This window comes from Giraffa tippelskirchi, chromosome 9 (assembly GCF_054371585.1).
Source record: "Giraffa tippelskirchi isolate mGirTip1 chromosome 9, T2T-mGirTip1v1.2.pri, whole genome shotgun sequence".
NCBI lineage: Eukaryota > Metazoa > Chordata > Mammalia > Artiodactyla > Giraffidae > Giraffa > Giraffa tippelskirchi.
Genome location: NC_137283.1, coordinates 105,880,023 through 105,903,043, shown reverse-complemented (window position 1 = coordinate 105,903,043; position 23,021 = coordinate 105,880,023). Strand labels below are relative to the sequence as shown.

At 43.0% G+C, this 23,021-nt stretch overlaps 1 protein-coding gene, 1 long non-coding RNA gene and 1 pseudogene across 6 annotated transcripts in view; 1 reads left to right on the top strand and 2 right to left on the bottom strand.

The window, feature by feature from the left end:
• Nucleotides 1–23,021, bottom strand: part of TRAF3IP2 (TRAF3 interacting protein 2) — a 46,244-nt gene that overhangs the window by 11,046 nt on the left and 12,177 nt on the right. For 2 of the 5 annotated variants that reach the window (XM_081530578.1, XM_081530579.1), the window contains exons 2-5: nucleotides 20,105–20,935; nucleotides 7,449–7,641; nucleotides 3,711–3,889; nucleotides 1,286–1,374 (exon numbers count right to left, since the gene is read on the bottom strand). In XM_081530578.1, coding sequence (XP_081386704.1) covers nucleotides 1,286–1,374; nucleotides 3,711–3,889; nucleotides 7,449–7,641; nucleotides 20,105–20,927 — 1,284 coding nt within the window. In that variant the 5' untranslated portion in view covers nucleotides 20,928–20,935. Of the gene's footprint in view, nucleotides 1–1,285; nucleotides 1,375–3,710; nucleotides 3,890–7,448; nucleotides 7,642–8,144; nucleotides 8,242–20,104; nucleotides 20,936–23,021 lie in introns of those variants that run through there. The other 3 variants (XM_081530580.1, XM_081530581.1, XM_081530582.1) reach the window with 3 other exon arrangements.
• Nucleotides 1–23,021, top strand: part of LOC145521719 (uncharacterized) — a 31,714-nt gene that overhangs the window by 7,478 nt on the left and 1,215 nt on the right. The window contains exon 2 of the long non-coding RNA XR_014065625.1: nucleotides 21,145–21,337. This is a non-coding gene — a long non-coding RNA (uncharacterized LOC145521719). The remainder of the gene's footprint in view (nucleotides 1–21,144; nucleotides 21,338–23,021) is intronic.
• Nucleotides 12,442–13,689, bottom strand: LOC145521714 (uncharacterized; annotated as a pseudogene).

The window sequence follows — 23,021 nt, the reverse complement described above, 5'->3', positions numbered from 1 at the left end:
GATCTCTATATATTCATATATCTATATAGTCATGAGGTTGGGGTGTAGAGTGTATATTTGTAAAATTTTTCATATACTTCCATTTAAAAATAATTACAGACTAAAGAAATATTTGAATAAAACTCCTATTAGAAATGCTAAATAACCCTTAAAATGGACATATAGTTACTAAATATTCTTTCTTTATTCTTCAACATTTGTATTCGTAGATATTTCCCTTAATTTTTCACTACTCTTTAGAATCCACTGTCACTAAATACCCAGAGGAGGCCTCGGGGAAGGAAGAGAAGTGATATCAGTGTTTGAGGAAAGCTAGTCCTCCGAGTAGCCTCCTGTGGTATTCTATTTATCCTAAGGAAGGCTTACATGGGTGTAAGCTGTGCTTTTCCAAGGCACTGCAGGGCACTTGAAGAGTGTGTGCTTCCTGAAATTTCTTGGCCTAAGATTACAGGGGACTGCAGGGATGGGGTGTCTACCTTCCTGAACTAGCTTAGAACAACTGAGAACCTGGACCTGGATTGCAGAACCTGGGTCCCTGTTCAGAATTGTTGGTGCTGCAGCAGCAAAGTGTGGACTGCCAGCTGTACACAGTGGGGTGGCGGGCCCCAGGCTTCCGGGCCTCCACTGCAAACCGTGCAACCCAGGGCAGAATGAAAGGATCTTGTCAAATGAGCAGGTGACCTGGTGAGCCTCCTGCACCACAAGAAGCACAACCAAAGTGGGCATGATTGGTGAGGAAGGGCAAAGATGCCAAGTGCAGTGAGAGCCTGGCTTTCCTTTAGGCTGAGCAACAGCTGCATACACGCTGGGCATTAATACCATGCTAGCTGTTCAGAGGCACTTGCTGTTTCTTAGTTGCTTCAGTTGTGTCCGACTCCGTGTGACCCTATGGACTGTAGCCCACCAGGTTCCTGTGTCCATGGGATTCTCCAGGCAAGAATACTGGAGTGGGTTGCCATGCCCTCCTCCAGGGGATCTTCCCAACCCAGGGATTGAACCCTGGTCTCCTGCATTGCAGGTAAATTCTTTACTATCTGAGCCACCAGGGAAGTCCTCAGAGGCACTTGGGGTCACTCAAAAGGCATGCAGGAAAAACATGCTGGAGAGTTTGGATAGTTTGCATTCTAGAAAACAATTACCTAAATCCATAAGCATTTAGGTCATGATCACATAAATCAAATAATAGAGTTTAAGCCATCAACAACTTTTTACATGTTTCTCTTGGTTTTTGTTTTCATTATACTCACTTTAATTGTTCAGTCTTCTCTTTGGATAAAATACTTACTGCAGTTTGGAAGCCGTTTACCAACAAAAAGTTCACGAATTTCACCACCTCCATGGCTGTGTCCATAGAATAAGTGATAAAGACTTTCCCTAAAGAGAGATTTTTGTCAATTATTAGAAACTAGTCAAATCATTCCACTCTAAACAACACTTGCAAATCATATGCAGTGTCTTTCGGCCTTCTAGAACAATGAAGGGACTCCTCAGAATGAGGGGGCGGTCTAAGGGCTTATGGCTGCAGCAGGGTGAATTACTGTCCTCAAGACATAGATCTGCAGGCCCAAAGGGGCAGGGGGTCCGTCCCAGGGTGTGCAGACTGCTCAGGGTGCATCAGAGAGAGTGCTGGCAGGCTGAGACAAGCAGAGGAGGTCTTCTGAAAAACCACATGATGCATTAACAAAACAAACAAAAGAATCCATCATCCAGAACCTGCGAGGCCTTAAGATCAGGCCACCCTGGGTATATGAGACGCACTTGGCACTGTGCCCAAGAAAATACTCTCACAGCAGGCCTGGAAGTTGAGCCCTGCTAAGAGGCCACCCAGCTGTGTCCTCTTTTGATCTCATGATGTGATGCTCTCTGCTACCCTGAACTTGATGAGAGCAAGTGAGGGGAGGGAGAAAGTGGTTCTCCACTGCCTCCTTCCCCTCACTACTCACTGGTCAGGGACTGGCCAGGAAGTTAGAGTAGACTAAAGGGCAGCTCAGAAATGTTATTAAGAACTTCAGTAGCTTGAAGCAGAGACCCTGCCTCTGGGCAGTCCAGCATCACTGACTCCCTTACTCATCCGTGAGTCAGTCTAGAGCAGCAGATGGCATTGTGCCCACAAGCTTAACCCAGTCAGGATGAGAACCAGTGTTATCCCAGGCTAACATCTTGGGGAAATTATCTGGCTAGCGTGTTAACGTAGTAGATGAATAATCTCTCTCTGTTGGCATTTAGTCTGAAATCAACTGGCTACATCTCAGGAAGCTCTGGGGCAGAGGGTGGAGAAGACGGTGGGGGCGGAGTTGGAGAGAACCTACTTACTACGCTTGAAAGTGTTAGTCGCTCAGTCATGTCCAACTCTTGGCAACCCCGTGGACTGTAGCACACAGGTTCCTATACCCATGGAATTCTCCAGGTAAGAATACTGGAGTGACTAGCCGTTCCCTAATCCAGGGGACCTAGGCTCTTGTTTTTGAAGCACATCTCTCAAATGAGAAGATGTTCGATGGTCATATTGACTCATTTAAGCAGCCAGGCATATTGATGGCACTCAATATATTTTCTCCTCAACACGTAATATTCAACCAATTCCTCTGTAAGAATTTTAGAACTCCCTTTATAGGTTAAGGTAAAATGAATATGCTCTATACACTGATATCCAGACTATATCCCAATATTATCCATTTTCCAGAAATGCTCAAAATTTTAATGTCTAAGATTTTAAGATTAAAACATTTTTTATTTTTTTTAATTCATTTATTTATCTATTTTTTACTTTACAATATTATATTAGTTTTGCCATACATTGACATGAATCCGCCATGGGTGTACATGTGTTCCCCTTCCAGAACCCCCCTCCCACCTCCCTCCCCATCCCATCCCTCTGGGTCATCCCAGTGCACCAGTAAAACATTTTTTTAATAAAAAACAATTGTCATAGAAATCTTTCAGCACCTTAAATGACTTAAATTCCCAGTTGGAATTAACAAACGCAAAGGGCTTAATTTTAAGTTTAGTTCAAAGCAGTGCCTAGATTTGGAAGGGGCTTATTAGAATTACGGCAAGCACAACAGAACATAACAATTTCACAAGTGGTGACTGTTTTCTTAAGATTTCTGGAACTTACTGTCCCAACTGACCTTCATATGAGAACATTTTGGTGATATTTCAACATTTCTCGTTCTGGCTGCAAAATGTGGAAAAAGCATCATCACCTGACACTTAGTCGAATGTTTCTTTAAATAAAAGGCTTAGTTTGCATTTGGTCGTACAGCAGTGTGGAGAATGTGAGACTGGTTTTTCCAAACACAATTGCTCATTCCTACAGGAAATGACCTCGTTCTTGAAGGCTGCTGCTAATTTATGGTGAGACACTAGGTCCCTGGCCAATACCACATGGACATCCAATCAATTTATCCAGGGACAAGTCCACTCAAGAGAATCATTTAGAAGAGGGAGAAAGCATGGGGGTTATTTGTTGTTGGAGTACAGTTGTAGAAAATCTAGTGTTAAGCACTTTGGGAGTATTGCAGGTAGTGTCAGAATCACTACAAACACACAAAATCCTGGTTAGTTTTTAAACCAAAAGCAAAAAAGAACATTTCATTTCACTGTGTAGTATGTGACAAATATCCAAGATTATAGATGAAGAATCATCAAGTACTCTCAAAGTGTAAGACATGACCAAGAAGGAAAAAACAACATTGCAAACAACTTACGCAATTCTTCTGGCAAATTGCTTGTTTTCAGAGTTCCTCTGGCTGGAGGGTGACTCGGGGGTCTAGGGACAGCAGCTGGCAAAGGAGCCTGGGGATCATGTGGCCTCAACTCAGCAGGACATTCCAAGGACCCCTCAGGAGCACCACCTCTATTAGGTGGCTGGTTATATTGCTGGTCCCTGGAAAGGAATACACAGTAAATGTTCATGTTGCATAAAGGCAAACCTAGAGGGACAGAAAGCGTTTAATGACTGTGGGTAATTCCAGTGAGCTATCTTTCTTCTGCCTCCATTTCTTTTCTGAGCCAAAAGGACAAGGGTTTGGTGTTTTGTTTTGTTTTGTTTTTTTCCACAGAGTTTTGTCAATAAGCAGTTCAGCCAGCTGGCATTTGTAAGGACCTGTGCTTGGGGTCAAAGAGGGAAGCAGGATTTGATTTCTGAATTTAAGGACTGTATAATGGGGAAGATAATTCTTATGTTCAGGTCAGACAAGACCACCAACAAAACAAAGTAATATAATGGGTGACATAGAAGGTTTGATGTTTAGGCATTCAGATAAAAAGATAGAACTTTAAGCTCATAGTAGATAACATTTGGGCTTTCCTGGTGGCTCAGACAGTAAAGAATTTGCTTGCAATGCAGGAGGTGTGGGTTCACTCCCTGGGTCTGGAAGATGCCCTGGAGAAGGGAATGGCTACCCACTCCAATAATCTTGCCTGGAGAATTCCATGGACAGAGGAGCCTGGTAGGCTACAGTCCATAGGGTCTCAAAGAGTCACAACTAACACAACAACAACAGATAACATTTACTTATGTATTAAAAGATAGAAAAGACCATGTAGGTTTAAAATATCTATGTTGTGGGGTCTCTTTGCTGGCCCAGTGGTTAAGACTCCTTGCTTCCACTCTAGGGGGCGCAGATTTGATCCCTGATCCAGGAGCCAAAATTCTACATGCTGCATGGCACAGCCAAAAAAAAAAAGTATCTATGCTGTTAATATTTCACAAATGAAAATCCAGTTTTGAAGACCTACTAAACACATTTCTACCATATTATCATATGGCGTCTTTATTATTATTTTGGTCACCAGTGTTCCTATGAACAGTCTGCTGAGAAGAACGATCAGATGCACTTGTGTGAGATTTGGAAGGTAGAAGGACATGCAGGCCATGCTTCTGCTACTTCTGTGGTTTCTGTTGGTAAGTGCTGTCATGGGGTGCTGAGGAGGCCTCCCAGTGTTCCATTACAGCTTCACAGTGTCAAGGGAAGGGCATGGGCATCGGTATTTTGCCAGTGCAGATCTTGTAGGCACGGAATGTTTCCAGTAGCTGCGGTGGCAGCTTCCTGATTCTGGATGGTGCTGGCAGCATGGCCTAGAATGGAGAGCCCTGTGGTGGCTTTCTGGGCTTCTGCCTCTCTGACCAGGCCAGAGGAAGCAGCCCATATGTTCCCCAGTTCTGTGATGTTGCCCTGAGACCATTCCTGGAAGCCCAACCTAAAACCTCCAACCTCCAATGTCATAAGCACCCAATTCCTTATATTAAATCCTCTCTGTTTACAACAGCTAGAGTTGTCTCTGTTTTCTGTAACTGAATTCTAACTGCTAGGGGGGACTAAAACTGTGTCTGTAATATTTTATTTCTTCAAAAAAATATGAAGTAAATGTGGCATTGTTAACATTTTAAAAAATCTAGGTAGCGGGAACAGGAATGTTACTTGTTATGTGTTTGCAATTGTTTTATATTACAAAGTTTTAAAAAGTTTTGAATATAATATCTATGTGTATATGCCTAATTTTAGTGGATTATTGCTTATGCTTTTGTATTTTTACCCAAAAGAGTAATCAAAAAATTCTGAAAGTCCTATGTAACAAGATTTAAAATTATACAAAATCTCAACTATGCTATTAATATATTTCTAATTGTGGTATTTGAGGAAGTTATTTTTATTTTATACTAATATAGAAAATATTTTCTACACTATATGCCTTCATCTAACGAGGATACAATTCCATATTCTTTTTGCATTAAGTGCCTTTGTACCCAAAGTTACTTAGTTGTTTACAAAAGATGATTGCTCATTTGACGAAGCTTCCCATGTGGTGCTAGTGGTAAAGAATGCACCTGCCAAGGCAGGAAACCTGAGACATGGATTGATTCCTGGGTTGGGAAGAGCATGGTATAGTACCATGCTCTTCCTTGGAGAAGGTCATAGTAACCCACTCCAGTATTCTTGCCTGGAGAATCCCATGGACAGAGGAGCCTGGAGGGCTATAGCCCATAGAGTCACAAAGAATCAGACACAACTGAAGCAACTTCACACACACACGCTTATTTGACAAAGATATGTTAAGGCCTTGATACTATTTAAAAAAACTTTCATGTAAAAACAATATAATGGAGAGTAATGACAGAGTAATCTTTCTGTATTAAGGTTCTCCTTCTAAAGATCAGTAAAAAGAGAATTAACCTCATTACCTGAACTTAGTTTTCATTATCTTAAAATGATAAATCCTAGGAAACCATAGTAGGCTTTAACTGATGTTACAAAAGCAATTGCTCTGTACTATTTACAATAAGTAAATCCAAAATTATTTCAAAATAAAAGTTTATTTTAAAAATTACTATTGCCTTTCCTATTCAACACTATACATAGAGATGCTCAAATTTTGTTTGTTTTCTTGGAATTTTAGATTGCTTTCTGCAAGAGTGCTGATCTGACTATAAAATCATTACTTAATTCCATTACTTAAATTCCATGCAATTTTGTTTGTAAAAAAAAAAAATTAGGCATCTGTCTGCAAAGAAAATCTGAGGGTTGTTGGCTTTTGAGTGAAGAGGAAAGGCACCTTATTTGCCATTGTAAATAGAGTGGGCTTTTTTTTTCAGTACACTTTTTGAGCTGATTACCTATTTCTCCACTTCTGAAAAAAAATTGCTTCAATAAGAGGTTCATATCTCATTCCATTCTCAAAATGGAATATAGACTTACTCTGAGTGATAGATAAAAGTTGTGCTTGAGCAAGAGCAAATGTTTTATCTACCCTCTTTCCAATTTTGTCATAAATTAGGAAGCTCCATTTACATGAGGTTTCCCTGTATATTTTAGATCTATAAATGAAGAGAGAAAAAAAACCCAAAAACTTGAGGAGTCAAAAAAGAACAATGAAGAGAAATATGATTAAAAGATTAGACAATAAAAGTCAAGAAAAGCCAAAATTATTTTTCTGGAAGAAATATTGGAAAGACATAATAATGGTGTTAAACATGAGTGAATGCTTTTATTACAAAATAACAGTTGTTTTAAATTTCTGTTGAGAACCAATTGAATTTAAAATTTCAAAGTAAGAAATGGACTTAAACAGGTATAGAGACTAGGGATATAAAAAAGAACTTTGTAGCCTTGGAAGTCAGTCATAGTGAAAATGAAAACCTATCTCTTGATCCAAAAGGCCAAGAGATCTGGAAGTAAAAGCAGGTGTGACTTAGCATCTTAAGAAGGAAATTCAAGGGCATTTTGACTAGTCATCAGTGGCTTCATGTGTCTGGTGAACAGATTCTTATCGCACAGCTTCCGTTTCCTCCTGACCTGAAAAGTCTATGTGGGGTGTTCCACTGTGTGACTTGGTCACCAGCCTAGGTGACAAAGGAATAGAGTTCTGCTACATATTGATTGCATTGGCATCATTCTTTTTCATGTAAAATCTGTCTGAAATTTGGCCCCATCAGTTGTACTTACTGATACTTGGGGAGGCCTGGGGGAGAGTAGTTTCTCTGTGGAGGCCTCTCTTCTTGGTCCCAGGGGCTGGGAAAACTCAGGATGACCTTCTGCACAGGGTGCAGGCCTCTCACATGGGCTCCAGGTGGGGCCTGTCCATGTAGAGCCGGCTGGATCACTTGCTGGTAGGCTGCTCGAGGGTAGTCATGGCCATCTGTAGGTGAAGACAGCAAAGAAAACAGGGAAGACTGACTGTGGCTCCTTTGCATGAAAGGAGAGGTAAGCTCAGTGCAAATTTTTGTCTTGATACCAACTGAGGGTTCTATATACCGTTTACCACCTCTGAAATGTTTGCCACATTTCTATACGATTTCTGTATTATTTACTTGATAGTTTTCATTAAACTGAGTCATTGTCTTTATTGTTTTCCTAAACAAAAACATCTGTGAAATCATAAGCTTAATGTTTTAAATTGGAAGAACAGAGCTCCACATAGATCCCTATTTAAATAAGATGCTTAAAACAATCCAAACTGAGCTGGTTTCAGCCCTACAGCTGATAAAGACCAGGATTTGGAGGGCATCTCTAAGAATGGGGAGATAGGAACACAGAGAACACTTTGGTCTAGGATGAGCTATACCACAAGGTTTTGCTGTTATAGCCTTCCTGGGTCAGGTCACATACATTCCAAGGGGTCCAGATCACAACTATTCCTACCATAATTCCCCAAGTTTTAAAACCCAAGGCTAGGAGAAATTATCCTCATGATAGCTACAGAATCACTACTTGCTCATTTCCTTCCCTGGATACACACACCCACACACACACATACCAGTCCCTCTTTGCTGCTGTTCAGTTGTTAAGTCGTGTCTGACTCTTTGTGACCCCATAGATTGTAGCATGCCTCTACTGTCTCCCAAAGTTTGCTCAGATTCATGCCCATTGAGTTGGTGATGTTATCTAACCATCTCATCCTCTGCCGCCCCCTTCTCTGTTCTCCTTCAATCTTTCCCAGCATCTGGGTCTTTTCCAATGAGTTGGCTCTTCGCATCAGGTGGCCAAAGTATTGGAACTTCAGCTTCAGTATCAGTGCTTCCACTGAACATTCAGGATTGATTTCCTTTAGGATTAACTGGTTTGATCTCCTTGCAGTCCAAGGGACCCTCAAGAGTCTCCTCCAGCACCACAGTTTGAAAGCATCAGTTCTTTGGCACTCAGCCTTCTTTGTGGTCCAACTCTCACATTAGTACGGGACTTCTGGAAAAACCATAGCTTTAACTAGATGGACCTTAGTTGGCAAAGTGATGTCTCTGCTTTTTAATGTGCTATCTAGGCTTGTCATAGCTTTCCTTCTAAGGAGCAAGTAAGTGTCTTTTAATTTCATGACTATAGTGACCTACTGCAATGATTTTGGAGCCCAAGGGGGGAAAAAAAATATGTCACTGCTTCCACTTTTTCCCCTTCTATTTGCCACAAAGTTATGGGAATGGATGCCATGATCCTTGTTTTTTGAATGTTGAGTTTCAAGTCAGCTTTTTCAATCCCTCTTAGGAAGAAGTAAATGAATGAAAACTTGGTTCATATCCCTGGGAAGTAGCCAAGCAGTTGGCAATACCTCATAACTGTCTCAGTCCCCTCTTGCTAAAGGCCATGTGCACTTGGAGCAGGTCTTAGAGCAAAGCTAGTCATCACATCAACTTATATGAATTTCTAACCTGGGAGAAAGTTAGCCCCAGCCAGGCCCAGGAGTAACAGAGTCCCAAAGGATTAAAGGCAACCAGCCTGACCCGGTGAGAGAAGAGAAGTGAGGGCCAGAGGAGGGATGCAAGGAACCCAGGAAGGGTGGGAAAGGAAGGCTCTGAGGGAACTGTCCAGATCCAACGGGCTCGAGTGTGGGAAGTCTGAAAGACTGGATGCACGTTGGGGGTGAGCTCAGCCTGTAGAAGGACTGGAGAGAGGCACATATAACCCCACAAAAAGAGCCACGTGGATCGCCCCATGAGCACATCCTGGGGATCCAAGCATTGCCACCTCTGCCCAAGTAAGAACTTGGATGATCAAGCAGGCACAGCTAGTTAGGGCAAGAAGGAACCTTGATATTCAAAAGATCTTTACTGGTCTTTATTCTTCTGATTATAAATGTAATAACCAATTTGCCTGTAGTGTAGGCAGGATACTTGCAGGGAAGAAGGGTGAAACAAAACTTGCAAGCGAGCAAGAAATAACAGAAAAAGCAGGTCATCAGCACCAGGATGTGGAGGGTGAGAATGTGGTTAAGATTTTTATTCTTGGTTTGCTAAGTAGTCAAGAACCGTCTAGAGGAATATGGCCTCAAGTACAGAAGACTAATAATATGTGTGTTCATTAGTGTGACCACTACTGGGTCCCCACTGTGTGGGCTCAGGAAACTTGACTGGGTGACCCTGGAAATGTGCCCCAGCCTGTCTTTCAAGCTTGGTCAGATTCCCTGGATCCGGTCTATTGTCTGCTTTGACCTGTGACACCAGGTCATGCTTCCTCTGGCAAAACTGACCACACCCTTCTGAATACAGCTTGTCTTGTGGCCCTGACCGTGACCCTTGCCCTGCTTTTGCTTAGGCCTGGTCATGATATTTGGGGCTTAAAGAAGGGGAAGAGGATAAAAGGATCTGCCTGGGCCTACCCCCTGGCTGACAAAGATCAGGGCTTGGACGGCATCTCTAAAAATGGGGAGACAGGACCACAGAGACCCCTATGGTCTAGAACAAGGTAAAATAAGGTTTTGTTTTTATGGCCATCCTGGGTCAGGTCAGATAAGTTCCAAGGGGTCCACCTCACCAGCTGGAGTTTCAGGGCTATAGGACTGGTCTCTTTTACTGCTCTTTTCCCCACCTGTTGTGGTTCAGTCACTAAGTCTTGTCTGACTCTTTGAGACCCCATGGACTCCAGGCTCCTCTGTCCACAGGACTTCTCAGACAAGAATACTGGAGTGGGTTGCTGTTTGTTCCCTTCTCCAGGGAATCTTTCTGACCCAGGGATTGAACCCATGTCTCCTGCATTGGCAGGTGGATTCTTTACCACTGAGCCACCAGAAAAGGCCCTTTCCCAGCTAGAACAGGGCAAAAAGTGCCATTGCCATCAGGTCATTAGGCAAGGGATAGCCATATTTTTAGGCTAGCCCTAAAGCCTTGAGTCTTGTATGGATAGACCCTTTACAAAGCTAGCTATAGATACAGGCCTCCAGAGATTTCCTATTGCATTTAAAATCCACCTTGCATGAATGGGGTCCCTGCCCTTCTTGATTTTATCTCCTGCTACACTCTCAAAAGCTCAGCAAGCCCCAGTTACTCTGGTTGTCTTTCTTCATCTTGAACGCCAAGCTAGTCCTACCTCTGGGAGCCTGAGTCTGCCATCCTCTCTGCTCAGAGTGTTTTGTCCTGTATCTTTACAGATCAGCTTCTTGACATTCAGGGCTCAGCTCAGATATCATCTATTCACCAGTTACTTATCCCTTCTCATCACTTCACTTTCTTCCTAGCACTTTTCATGTTTGTGTAAGTAAGCATGACTCCTACTTGTCAACCTTGCCTTGCCTACTAGACTCTAAGCTTTGTAAAAGCATGCACTGTGTCTGTTTGCCACCACATCTCAAAGCACAGTGCCAGTACCTGGGGGATGCTCGACCTGTGAATGAAGACTGAAGAGTTACAAAGTCAACTTCATACATACGCACAAGCAAAGCCATATAGGATGGCACAATCTGTCTGCTAGGTCTTGGGTCTTCTAGGTAGTCTATTTCTCCTCTGCTATCCATCTAGGGTATTTTTCAGTGTCTCCTTTGGAGGTAGGAAGAAGAAAGAAAAGATAAAAGGGGAGCAACTTTGCTAGTGGCCTTGAAAGTTTTTAATGCTTGGAGCCATTCTTGCTTCCCATATCCATTAATAAATGGCTAATAAGGTTTTATTTGCTTTAAAAGGACTACCAAGCTCTAATCATAGGGTTTGTTTTTTTTTCCAGAAAGTATATGTTAGTGCTGTTAATCAAAAGCCTTTCAAGCAAGGTCATATGATTTCAAATAGATTATTTCTCGCACAACATGTTTTTGTCTCATAGCAACAAATCGTATCATTAAAATCACTAAGGCATGAGGACTAAGTGTTTGATTAGCTGTAACTCTAGTTTCTGAAATGGCCACCTGTGATAAAAACTTACACTGGTTTATATGAGCAGATGAAAATGATCCACCTCAATTTTTTTTTTTTTTGCACTGTACTTTTTAATTGCACAGGTAGTTTTAAATAAATGGAGAAAGTACCTTCCAAAAGTTACACTAGCAGGGAAAGATTTCACCAAGCATTTACATAGTAGTTTTCTGTAATTTTAAAAAGATTCTTGATCTTTACTTGAACTGTACATGAGGGAAAAGGAGCCCCCTCAGGTAGGAGTTCTGCTTGCAGAAGCAAACTAAGGGCACTAAAATCGGAGGCAAGCCTGGGATGCCGAGAAGGGAAAAGAGAAATTGATAAAGGACCATTCTTAACTCCATGTCTGAAACATTTATCACGTGACCCTTGTGTAAGTACTTCAGGGCAAACCACTGCCCTTAAGATAAAGGTACATCTTCAGAAGCTGTAATTCTGGATCATAGTAATGTATCTACATACCCTGGACCACTAAAGGTCAAAAGACAATACTTGGGGTGACCTAGGAGGCTTGAAGAAGGCAATGGCACCCCACTCCAGTACTCTTGCCTGGAAAATCCCATGGACAGAGGAGCCTGGTAGGCTGCAGTCCATGGGGTCGCAAAGAGTCAGACACGACTGAGCGACTTCACTTTCACTTTTCACTTTAATGCATTGGAGAAGGAAATGGCAACCCACTCCAGTGTTCTTGCCTGGAGAATCCCAGGGACGGGGGAGCCTGGTGGGCTGCCGTCTATGGGGTCGCAAAGAGTCGGACACGACTGAAGCGACTTAGCAGCAGCAGGAGGCTTGAACAAATACTTTGGAGGAATTCTCTAGGACCACACCCCCTCTACTTTGGCTTTTTGGATGAAGCACAGGGCCTCTGTGCTGTTCTCCAGGCAGTGTCACAGTCAAGAAAAGAGCATCAGTATTGGATCACTCCTTAGACACTAATCAGCTGGGGAAACAGTTCACTGGCAAAAGGGTCCTCCCAAGAATGGTCTGCATCAAGCAGGGAGGACATGTCGCTCAAGGGAGAAGGGGAACCCTCATAGCTACAGTCACTGTAAGCATCCAGCAGGCAGGAAGATGGCTTCAGGCAGTTGCTGGTTGAAAGCAGATCTCAGATACCCAGCTCTGGAATGAAGTCATCTTCTACAAGTTCTTCCTTCACTGAGACAATGAATTCAGGGTGATCTTTCTCTGAGGGGCTGAAAGGTGCTTCCTCAATTTTCACTACCACATTGGCTTGGCTCTCTGTCTCAGAGGGTATCTCTAAGACTAGGGGCTTTATATATACGTGGTCAAAACGAATCAGTTCATTAATGGCTTCCAGCTTGGCTGATGAAGTCCCTAGGGATGGAGAAGGGGAGGCTGGTAAGGAACTGGGTCCTTCTGGGTCCACTTCTGGGGGCTGCTCCAGGCTGGCAGACTCTGGGGAAGGACATCTGAGGAACATGACTGGGTCCAAGTTGAACAGAATGCCCAGCAGGATATCAGACTCAGAGACTGAAGAGTCAACACCATCAGCGTCCACGGGGAGATGTTCTGGAGGGGTGACAACGGGGCCTGCACCTGCTGCAGAGGTGCGCGTAGTCTGAGCGCTGCGGACTCAGCAGAGCCGGCCACCGGCCCGCTCCATTCCCCTTGGTCTCTGCCTCCTCTTCAGTCACTAGGGCATCCATCCCCAACCGCTGTCTTAACTCCTGATTCTCAACTACAAGGCCGTGAATTTTCTCTCGTAAAAGCTGATTTCCTAACAAAAGTTTTTGGTTCTCTTCTTCCAAATCTACCACTTGTTGCTCCAGCTCGCTCATTCGAGCTTCCTTTCAGTCTCCGGCAGTCTGAGCTGCTCCTCTGTTTTTCAGTTTCCTCCGCAGCGCCTTCTCCTCGGGGCTCAGGTGTGTGAGGCGCTGTCGCTTGAGCGCCTGGGGCGGCCCCCCGCTCGCCCTCTCTGGGCTGGCCCCTTGCTGGCCCGGCACCATGACCGGCAGGGCCCGGCCAGCGGGGGCTCCGGCGGCAGCAGCGGGCTGGCCCGACAAAAGCAGTACTTTAGGGGCCCCGGCGGCCGGGCTCTGCGCCGGGGCAGCTACCACCATGGCCGGAGGGTGTCTCGATCCACCTCAATTTTGAAATTAGGGTACTGACAAAATAGTTCTCTATGCTGTCTTTTGATTGTTTAAAACAAAGAAATATTGAATATCAGAGGGTCAATCAAATGTAAGATTTCCTTTTTAAGTGGAACTTGACTGGTTCCACTGGAATTTTGCTGGTTGTATGAAGAAGTTGCTAAATAAAATCTACATTTTCAGATAAATGAACGTCTTTTCATTGCTCAAGTTTTGATAGTTTCCTTCTACTATTTTGACCAAGGCTTGCTAGTTTAGTTGGGTATGGTATATATAATAATGGCTAATATTTACTGAGTACTTGTTACATGCCAAGTACTGTTCTGAGTTCCTTATTCAAGATTATAGAGTTCAATTTTTTGCTTTCCTGAAGATGAAGTTAAACTGAGTAAAAAATCCAAATTCCATATCACTGTTCTTGCCTCCTTCATTTTCTAGGATATCATTCTCTCACTGCTCACTCTGCTCTATCTCTACTCACTGGCTTTCAGTACATTAACAAGACTAAAGTCCTTGTTTCCTGGACCTTCTCATCCTTTAGATTTCAGCTCAGATGTGTCCTCCTCAAAGAGGCCTCCTCTCACCGTGCTGTTAATGCTTGCTCTAACACCTGGCTATTTTCTTTATAACCCGTCTCTTTGTTATTTTGTTTGCTGATTTCTACTTATCAGTAGACTTATCTCCAGTAGTCTCTGAACTCCACAAGGACAGGGTGTTGTATTCACTACTGTACACTCAGTGCCTAGCATAGAACTGGGCAAATATTTGGATAAGTTGATGAACAAATGAGCAGGTCTGTTTCCAAATCCCAGTGACCTCCTTTCTTTCCTCTGCCCTCCCATAAGACAAGTAAAGAGATGGCCTTTCATAGGCTTGAAATCACAAAGCCTCTACTCATAATTAGGGAATCACTTCTTTTTCTAGGAAGTAGGGAACAGATTTCTTTTCATTCATTCAACAAATATTACTGAACTTCTATGGCTAGGCATGCAATGACTAGAGATAAATAGGCTCTAGTTCTCCTGAGCAGCTCAAAATAAATCAGGAGAGAAAGACAAAATCTGTTTGTCTGTGGATGTCTGTTTCGAAACATAAACCCACACTCGTTAGTGTATGAGTAGGAGACATGCAAGCCATCAGCCACCTACACGGTAGACTTAAGAACCACTCCCCAAGATATCTCCCCCAGAGACTTGTGCTTGTACATCAACACTTGTACATCAAGAGAGTGTATTCTGTAGAAGAGGGAGACTAGAAGATGGTGGGGGATGTGATAGACAAGTGATTTGTTAGCAGAGTAACTCCTAGATTCTGACGCAGTGTTCATCACAGAACAAAAATACAAATCTTGCACAATCATGCATGGGTGCCCAGAACTGTGTGTTACTCGTCAACCTTATGATCCTCTTGGCTTGAATTACACATGGTCTTCGTGTTACTGGGCTTTGACCACTTGGAATTTGTAAACCAAATCCTAAACGAGATTTTCCACTTATCAGTCAAAACATTCAACATTTTTCTTCCTTATTAAGAATGATATTAAAAGAATTTATGAGGGAGAAAATAAAATGTGATTTTTAAGTTGTCAAAAAAAACATGATGATATAACACAATCAGTTTATCCAGGAAGACAAGATGGCCAACATAAACTGTTACAGGAACTCCCCCAGCTGTAAACAGCTGTAGTTCCTGAAAGGGACTGCCTTTCTTTATCATCTCTTCCATCTGCTTTGTTTTTTCCTTACTTTTAACTGTGCATGCATTCTAGCACACAAATAATCATGTTTGGGGGTCTATATGAGCAATAGTGGGCATGTGTCCACGGGTTTATTTTATTCAGTCTCTTTGGTATAGAAAGCAAGAATTTTACAGTAAGATAAGAGCACTTTAGATTAAATACATTCTTTTTTTTTCCAATTTATTTGCGTCAAGGGTTTTATTTGATTGCAGAGCCATGACCTCCATTCTGGTGACCTTCAGAGGAAGGATTTTGAGGCAGTAAGAGGCTGACTTCTCTGGGGGATGACGGGGAAGGAAAGAAATAGACTTTTCCACTTTTTGTTTTCACCTGCTTTGATAACTTTTTTTTTTACATGAAAGGAGTGACTAGTAACCATTTGTGCTTTAACTTGCAGGGGCTAAGCTGTGCCATTTGCATGATGAGCGTTTATTTATATTTCACTAACAGATGAGGAAGTAATGCTCTTCTAAAGCCAAGCAGAATCACGTAGCCATGGTTTCCAACTGCAAGAGCATCACTTAGGTGAACAGCTCTTTTGAAGCGGTTTTGTTGGCAGTTAAGTGCAGTGATAGCCCTGACACAAAACTGAGCATTTGTATACCTGCTTTGAATGCTTAAAATCTGTGCCAGGGAGAGGGATCTAGAAGCAGAGGGGCACTCTACAGGGCTGGGCTGCAGGATCTATTTAAATAATAGCAATAATAACTAGGAGCTGCTAGTTATTGAGAGCTTACTACAAGCCAGCCACTTTCCTAGTGTCTTTAATACATTATCTCATTTAATCCTCATAGCAACCTTCTTGGGAGCCATTGCTATCGGAGGCTTCAGAAATATTCTGGGTTTGCAGTGCCCTGAGGACAAAATATAAGCACTGGTTTTCCCAGACAAAACCAGCCCAACCCTGACCCTCTTCCCTGTAATTAGAGGCCCCTGGAGGCCAGGGCCAAGGCACATGCGGGGTCATTTAGGGTGAGCCCACATGTTCTCATTTCCTTTTACTTTTTTCAACTTTTACTTATTTTTTACGTTATAAAAGTAATGCCTGTTTGCTATAACTAATTTAGCAAAAGTATAGAGAGAAGAAAAATCTCCCTGTCTCTCCTAATTCCTTATTCCCCTCCCCGTCACGATCACTGTTAATGGTTGTGGCCATCTTCCAGTCTTTTTAATGCCGTTTTTAAACATATATAGCTAAAAAAATAGCATGTATGGGATCCACATAGCATGCTTCTCCTTTAATCTTTTTTATGTCAAAGTGTAGTAACAGGCCTAATACTCTATTGTATAAATAAATCACAACTTATTTACAATAATTTATATCCTTTATAACATAATTTTATAATTATTTATGATTATTTACAATAATTTCCCCTTATTGATAGGCATTTTAGATTTTTTATTCTTACTCTAATGCAACAATGCTTTAATAAATGTCCTCATTCATGTATTTTTACATGCTAGTTGAATGTGTCTATAGAGTAGATTCTTACAAGTGAGATGCTAGACCAAATAGGACACGTTTAAAATTTTGATAGTGAAATTGCCTCCTGGAAGACTGTACCAATTTATACTCCTATCAAGGGTAGATGGGGGCTTCCCTGGTGGCTCAGTAAAGAATCTGCCTGCTAATGCAGGAGACACGGGTTCGATCCCAGATCTGGGAAATCCCACATGCCGCAGAGTAACGAAGACTGTGAGCCACAACTATTGAGCCTGTTAGAGTCTGGGAGCTGCAACTACTGAAGCCTGAGTGCCCTAGAACCTGTGCTCCACAACAAGAGAAGCCACTGCAATGAGAAGCCCATGCACAACTAGAGAGTAGCCCCTGCTTACTGCAACTAGAGAAAAGCCCTAGCATAGCAATGAAGACCCAGCACAGCCAAAAGTAAATAGATAAAATCACAAAATATATTAAAAAAAAAAAGAGTAGATGGGAACGTTCATTTTCCCATAACCCCACTAACACTAGATATTGTCCCAGACTTTTTATTTTTGTGTATCTAATTAGGAAAAATATATATTTAAAAATTTTGCATTTCTTAAATTCAGTAATGTGAAGCTTGGTTTCATACACTTATTGGCTGTTTATACTCCGTCCATGAATTAGTCCTTTCTCCTGTCCCAGTTTTCTCCTCTCTGCCTTTCATCGCTTGTCTTCACTCCCAGGATCCTAGGGCCCTCCCTTCCTCCCCAAGTCAATAGAAGGAAATAATACGGAGAACAAGGGAAGGCAATCAAATAAAGAAAGCAGGTGTTAGAGACTAAGAGCGTTCCCAGCAGGAACACTGGGAGAGTTTGCATTTTAACAGAGCCTGCCCAGGGAGGGCAATGCTTACCTCCAAGGACTAGATTGCTAATGATGACATTTCAGGGTTCAACAGGAAAATCATCTTCAAGTGGGAAGACCTTCCTGGGACCCTCAAATGATAATAGTCCATGCTTTCTCTATCACAGTGAGGCTTTCTCTTGTTAGTGGTTTAAGGCAACTGCTTGGGACTTAGTATCACAAAGCCCTTGATGAAGTATTCACACTTACACACGTTAATCTAAGGTATTAACCAGAAATGCAGATAAAAACGTAGGTACGTGATGTATCGTATCATTGCTGATTGGATCAGAAATGGGAAACTAAAATATCTAACAACAGAAAATAGCTTAAAAATAACTTGACAGATCCATCTGATGAAATACTATTCAACATTTTGAAACAATGCTAAAAAATTATACTGAAGTTATTTTAATATCATATTAAATATATACATGCAAAAAAACCCAGTAAATATGTCAAACCCCAATAAGGAATTATATTTGGGTGATAGAAACATGAATTAGGCTTTGGGGCATATTTGAGTTTTGAAAGTGAATAAATATTATTATGATGATCAGAAAAATTATCTTTAAATGCAGGGAGTAGAATCTTAAAAAAAAAAAAGTATTGTGGGATTCCTTTTTAACCTGAAAATCATTGAGAAAAAAATGCAAATCCTGACCCTGCCAAGGTTCAGTGATTTATGCTTAAGGAACTTTACCAGCACACTCACCCTGTTCCTGGGCACTCAGAACATCAGTGGTGTTCTTGCTTCACAGTCAGCTGACCGCCCAGCAACCAATGCCAACACCAGAGTCCCAGTTGTAGATCTCAGGGGCTCTTTCTCCCAAAGCCCTGCTGCTGCCTCATCTCTTAGCCTCACTCTTAACTCACATTCATTCTTCCCTGTTTTCTTTCTGGCATCGTCTAAGTTAAATTCCTTTACCTCACATTTTCTTTTTTTAAACTATGAATTACCCTGTTGCTGAATTTGCTTTAGGAAGTTTTATATTAAATGTACATGTACAAATAAATAAATTGTGACTGATTATAGGATTTGTGATTATTTCCATAATTTATTTTAATGCTAGGCATCAGATTTGGTCAGATTCTTCAAACTGTTTTTGATACGGTGTTTATTTGCTAAGAAAAATATTGCATCTCCCAGCCTCCCAGCCAGGGTTTCATCTGTAAAGCCCTATTGCTATTTTCCAGCAGCCTCATGGAGACTTGACATCAAGAACTGTAATGGGCCTTTTACCTCAGTCTAAGAGTTTATCGCTTTCAGAGATGCTTACTGTACTGACGCATTTTATTCGTTCATTGGACATAATTTGTTGAGAGTCTCGTATATATTGGTCACTGTGCTAAATGCTGGGGAATTATGGATTGAAAATACATAATTTGCTGATGTGCGAAAGCTTACAGTCTGACAAGAGAAGTAAAAAAGGCCCAAAGTAGATGCCATACTGGCATTAGGTATGCCAACAGGCAGAGCATAAGGAAACAGAGAGCCTGAAGAAGGGAGTGATCTGGGGAGGCTGTCAGAGGGACACCTGAGCTAAGTCTTAAAAGATGTATGTAGTGATGGCTGCATACACTAAATACACTACCCTTCAGTGAATGAGGAAGGGCAAACTTTACAGTATACCCATTAGAACTTGAGGAAACAGTTAAAAGGTATAGAACTGGTCCAAATGTATACAAGAAGGGGAAAAATCCTAGGTAGAGAGAAGAATGTGGACAATGCAGGAGTCTATGAAATAGCTCGACATGTTAGGGGGCTGCCAGTCCTTGAGCGTGGCTAGATCATAGGGTAGGTGTGGATGGTTCAACCTCCAAAGGGCTTTAAGCAACAGAAATACAGGAATGATGGGACCTTCATGTAATGCCATGAATTTGAAGTCTCAAGGACATTCTAGGCACCTTCTGATTTTTTTTGACTGAAGGCCTCTTTTTCTGAAAAATCTAAGGTGGAGAACAAGCATGTAAAGAATGCCCAAGAATTTGGACAACAAAATTTTCTAGAAGTCATTTGGGATGGCTCCCTGCCTCTAGGTAAGCTTCACTTCAGTTACCCTAGAGAGCAGTCTGTTTTTTTCTTAACATTTCCTAGAGAGGCAGGTTTCAAGTGGGATGGGCTCTGGGCCAAGATAAAGCATTCTTCTACAGCCCCTGGCAAATCCAAACACACATGGAGGGCCCCATAGGAAGCAGAATGCCCTCCCTGCCTTCTGACCTGCCCGTGCTGGTCTAGCGATGCGAGACACTGACGCGAGATTCCCGTTTACTCAGTTACCCAGTCCACAACATCCAGAGGAGGATAACTCACTTACATGGCACCTGGTGGTCGGGGTCTCCAGGACAATAGTAGTGATAGTTCCAATGAGCTTGCACGGAGGGCTCGGGGGGCAGCATCTGTGCACACGCTGGGTATCTCTGAGGTTCACACTGATGGAACTCCCTGGATCTGAGAGGTCTGGGGAGGTCCTGGAGGTAACACACGGAGGTGAGGGGTAGGGGCCTTTCCAGTTGCCTGATGCCCAGGACGTCCTGCGGCTGTGAATCATATCCTGTGTCTATTGTAGGTGGGTCTGGGGCTGCTCGGCTCCTATGGGGCCGGGGCACCATCTCTGGGCTACCACTTTGGGGGTCTGCTGAGGCATTAGGTACACTTTGGTCGGATTTGTCAGAGTCATGGCCAGTGTCAGGAGAAGTTGCTGAAAGCCAAGATCCCAGCCACTGATTACGTTTTTCCGTAAGGGAAAACTGATGCTCCTGGGGGAGGGCTCCAGCCACAGACTGAGTCTCGGGCTCCCCGACTGCAGAGGAGCCTGAGGACAAGTCTTTGCTGGGGTCCAGGTGTCTCCTCCACAAGCTGTCTTCACCCTCTGCTAAGACTTTAGTGCGCAGGCAGGTGACCCTCGGGGACACAGGATGCTGGAGATTTGATAGTTGCAGGGGTGGGTGAGCCTGAGGAAAGTCTCTGGACGAAGACTGAGCAGTTGGGGATGCAGACAAGTTGTTAGGTGCCGTGTTCCTTGCATCTGGAGCAGGCAGTTCTGACTCCTCTGCCAGGGAATATTCTGAGAGGGGTTTCAGCAACTGACTTGGGTATGGTTCTGATTCATCCACCTCCACAGGAATGCTTCGGTTCATTCTAGTGTCTGGAACAAAAGAAAACATGCCACAACCTCGAGTCAGGTCAGTTCTTGGAGTCCCCACTTCATGACCTTAAGGGACCCCATTCAAGATGTGGTTTAAATTAATAGTAGTGTGACACCAATATGCTGGCGGAGCCCCCAGTCACGTAAAATCATTCGCTTATCCTCCAGGGAAAGGCACTAAGACTTATTAAGATAATTTTTTCTGGAAGGCTGTTCAAAGAATGTGACTGGATCATCGTGTGGTAGAAGTCATACAGCAGCAAGGGGAAGACACAGATGAAAAGCAATGGTGAATTTCCGAGGAAAGAGAAATGATCAGAACGTGGATTGCTTCGTGTGTGTTTGGAATCCATGATGAAAGAAACATCATTAACAGATGTGGAATGACCTCCAAAATATACAGTTAAGTGATAAGAAAAAAAAAAAAGCAAGGTGCAGACCAATGTGTGAATGGTGCTGCTATTTTGTGGGAAAAAGTTAGGAGAAGGGAATGTGTGAGTATGTGTGTGTGTGCGTGCACATCTTGCACACGTATAAAATGTATATGGAGGACACACAAGACATTGGTGCATTGGTTACCTTTGAGAATGGGGCTAAGCTGAGGGAGAGGAGGATGAGGGAGAAATTTCACCTTCTGAACTTTTAAACTATTGCTCCATGTGACCTATTGCCTAATTAAAAAAATAAAATAAAAAAAGAATTTTAAAGCCTGAGTTTAAAAAGCGCTGGAAAAAAGGTCACAGTGACATTTTCCAATTACAGCTATAGGTTATTTGGAGGACTTAATTCCCTCTTGCATGATGCCTGCACGACCATCTGGCCTGTGATGTAGCAGCTCCATGAACAAGGCTCAATAAACTAGCCTTTAGCCCACAGCAGTCAGCCCACAGCCCAGGGAATACTGTTTTACCCATAGAAATAGAACTCTCAACCAACATGACAGAATGGGAAAGAAAATTGGCTTCCCCTTATCATTAGATTGGTTGAAATGATGCCCCAGAATACTTAGGCTCCAGGGGAAGGAAGGAGACAGGTCAGGGGAAAAGGTGTCTCTGAAGTGAGGATGGGGAGCCAGAGCAGGGACAGTGGGAGTGAACGAGTCACAAGAAAAGACCCCAGCGGTCTGTTCTCTGAAGGCCTCATACATAACATGCCTCAAATGCCATACAGAGAAAAGGAGTGGTGCTGGTGGCTGGATCTTTAAATTCCTCTTTCATCCATGTAGAATTTCAACCACAAACGCTCACTGAGGGCTTACTGTGCCCCGAGGCACAATGCCCATCAGTTACTGCTCTAAGACAAGTTGGAAAAATAGGAATTCCCCTTCTCTTGACCCAATGGCAACATGACAGCATGCATTTTAAGCAACATACTTTAGAAAATATCTTTATTTATTTGGCTGCCATTAGGTCTTAGCTGTGGCATGTGGGGTCTAGTTGCCTGACCAGGACCAAGGTTTGAACCTGGGCCGCTTGCACTGGGAGCCTGGAGTCTTAGCCCCTGGACCACTAGGGAAGTCACATGCATTTTAAAACGCTGCCCCACAGAGCAGAAGTGGGATCAGTGGTTTCCCACATTTTTCTTCCTGGCCTATAAAAAGAGATGTCAGTTTGCCACGTGTGTTCAGTGTGTCTGACTCTTTTGCGACTGTGTGGACTGTAGCCCCTCAGACTCCTCTGTCCATGGGATTTCTCGGGCAAAAGCACTGGAGTGGGTTGCCATTTCCTGCTGAAGGGGATCTTCCTGGATCAGGGATTGAACCTGAGTCTCCTGCATTGCAGGCAGATCCTTTACCACTTGACCCATCAGGAAAGCCCCAGTTTTCCTTGCACTCTGCCAAATGAATGTCCGCTAACACTTCTCCGACCCTCACTTGGTGTCAAACTTACCCATCTGCCCCAAACAACCTTTGTACCACTTTCTCACAAGAGAAAATTCCCTCAGGCTGCAAATCCCTGTCAGCCCTCCCTCCCTCCTTGCTGCGGGCTTTCTAGGTTGCTGTCTAGTCTGGGTGTGTTTCGTGCCCCATGGCTCTGCAGAGAAGAGACCTCATTACCTAAACTGATTAGACCATGGAAAAACACAC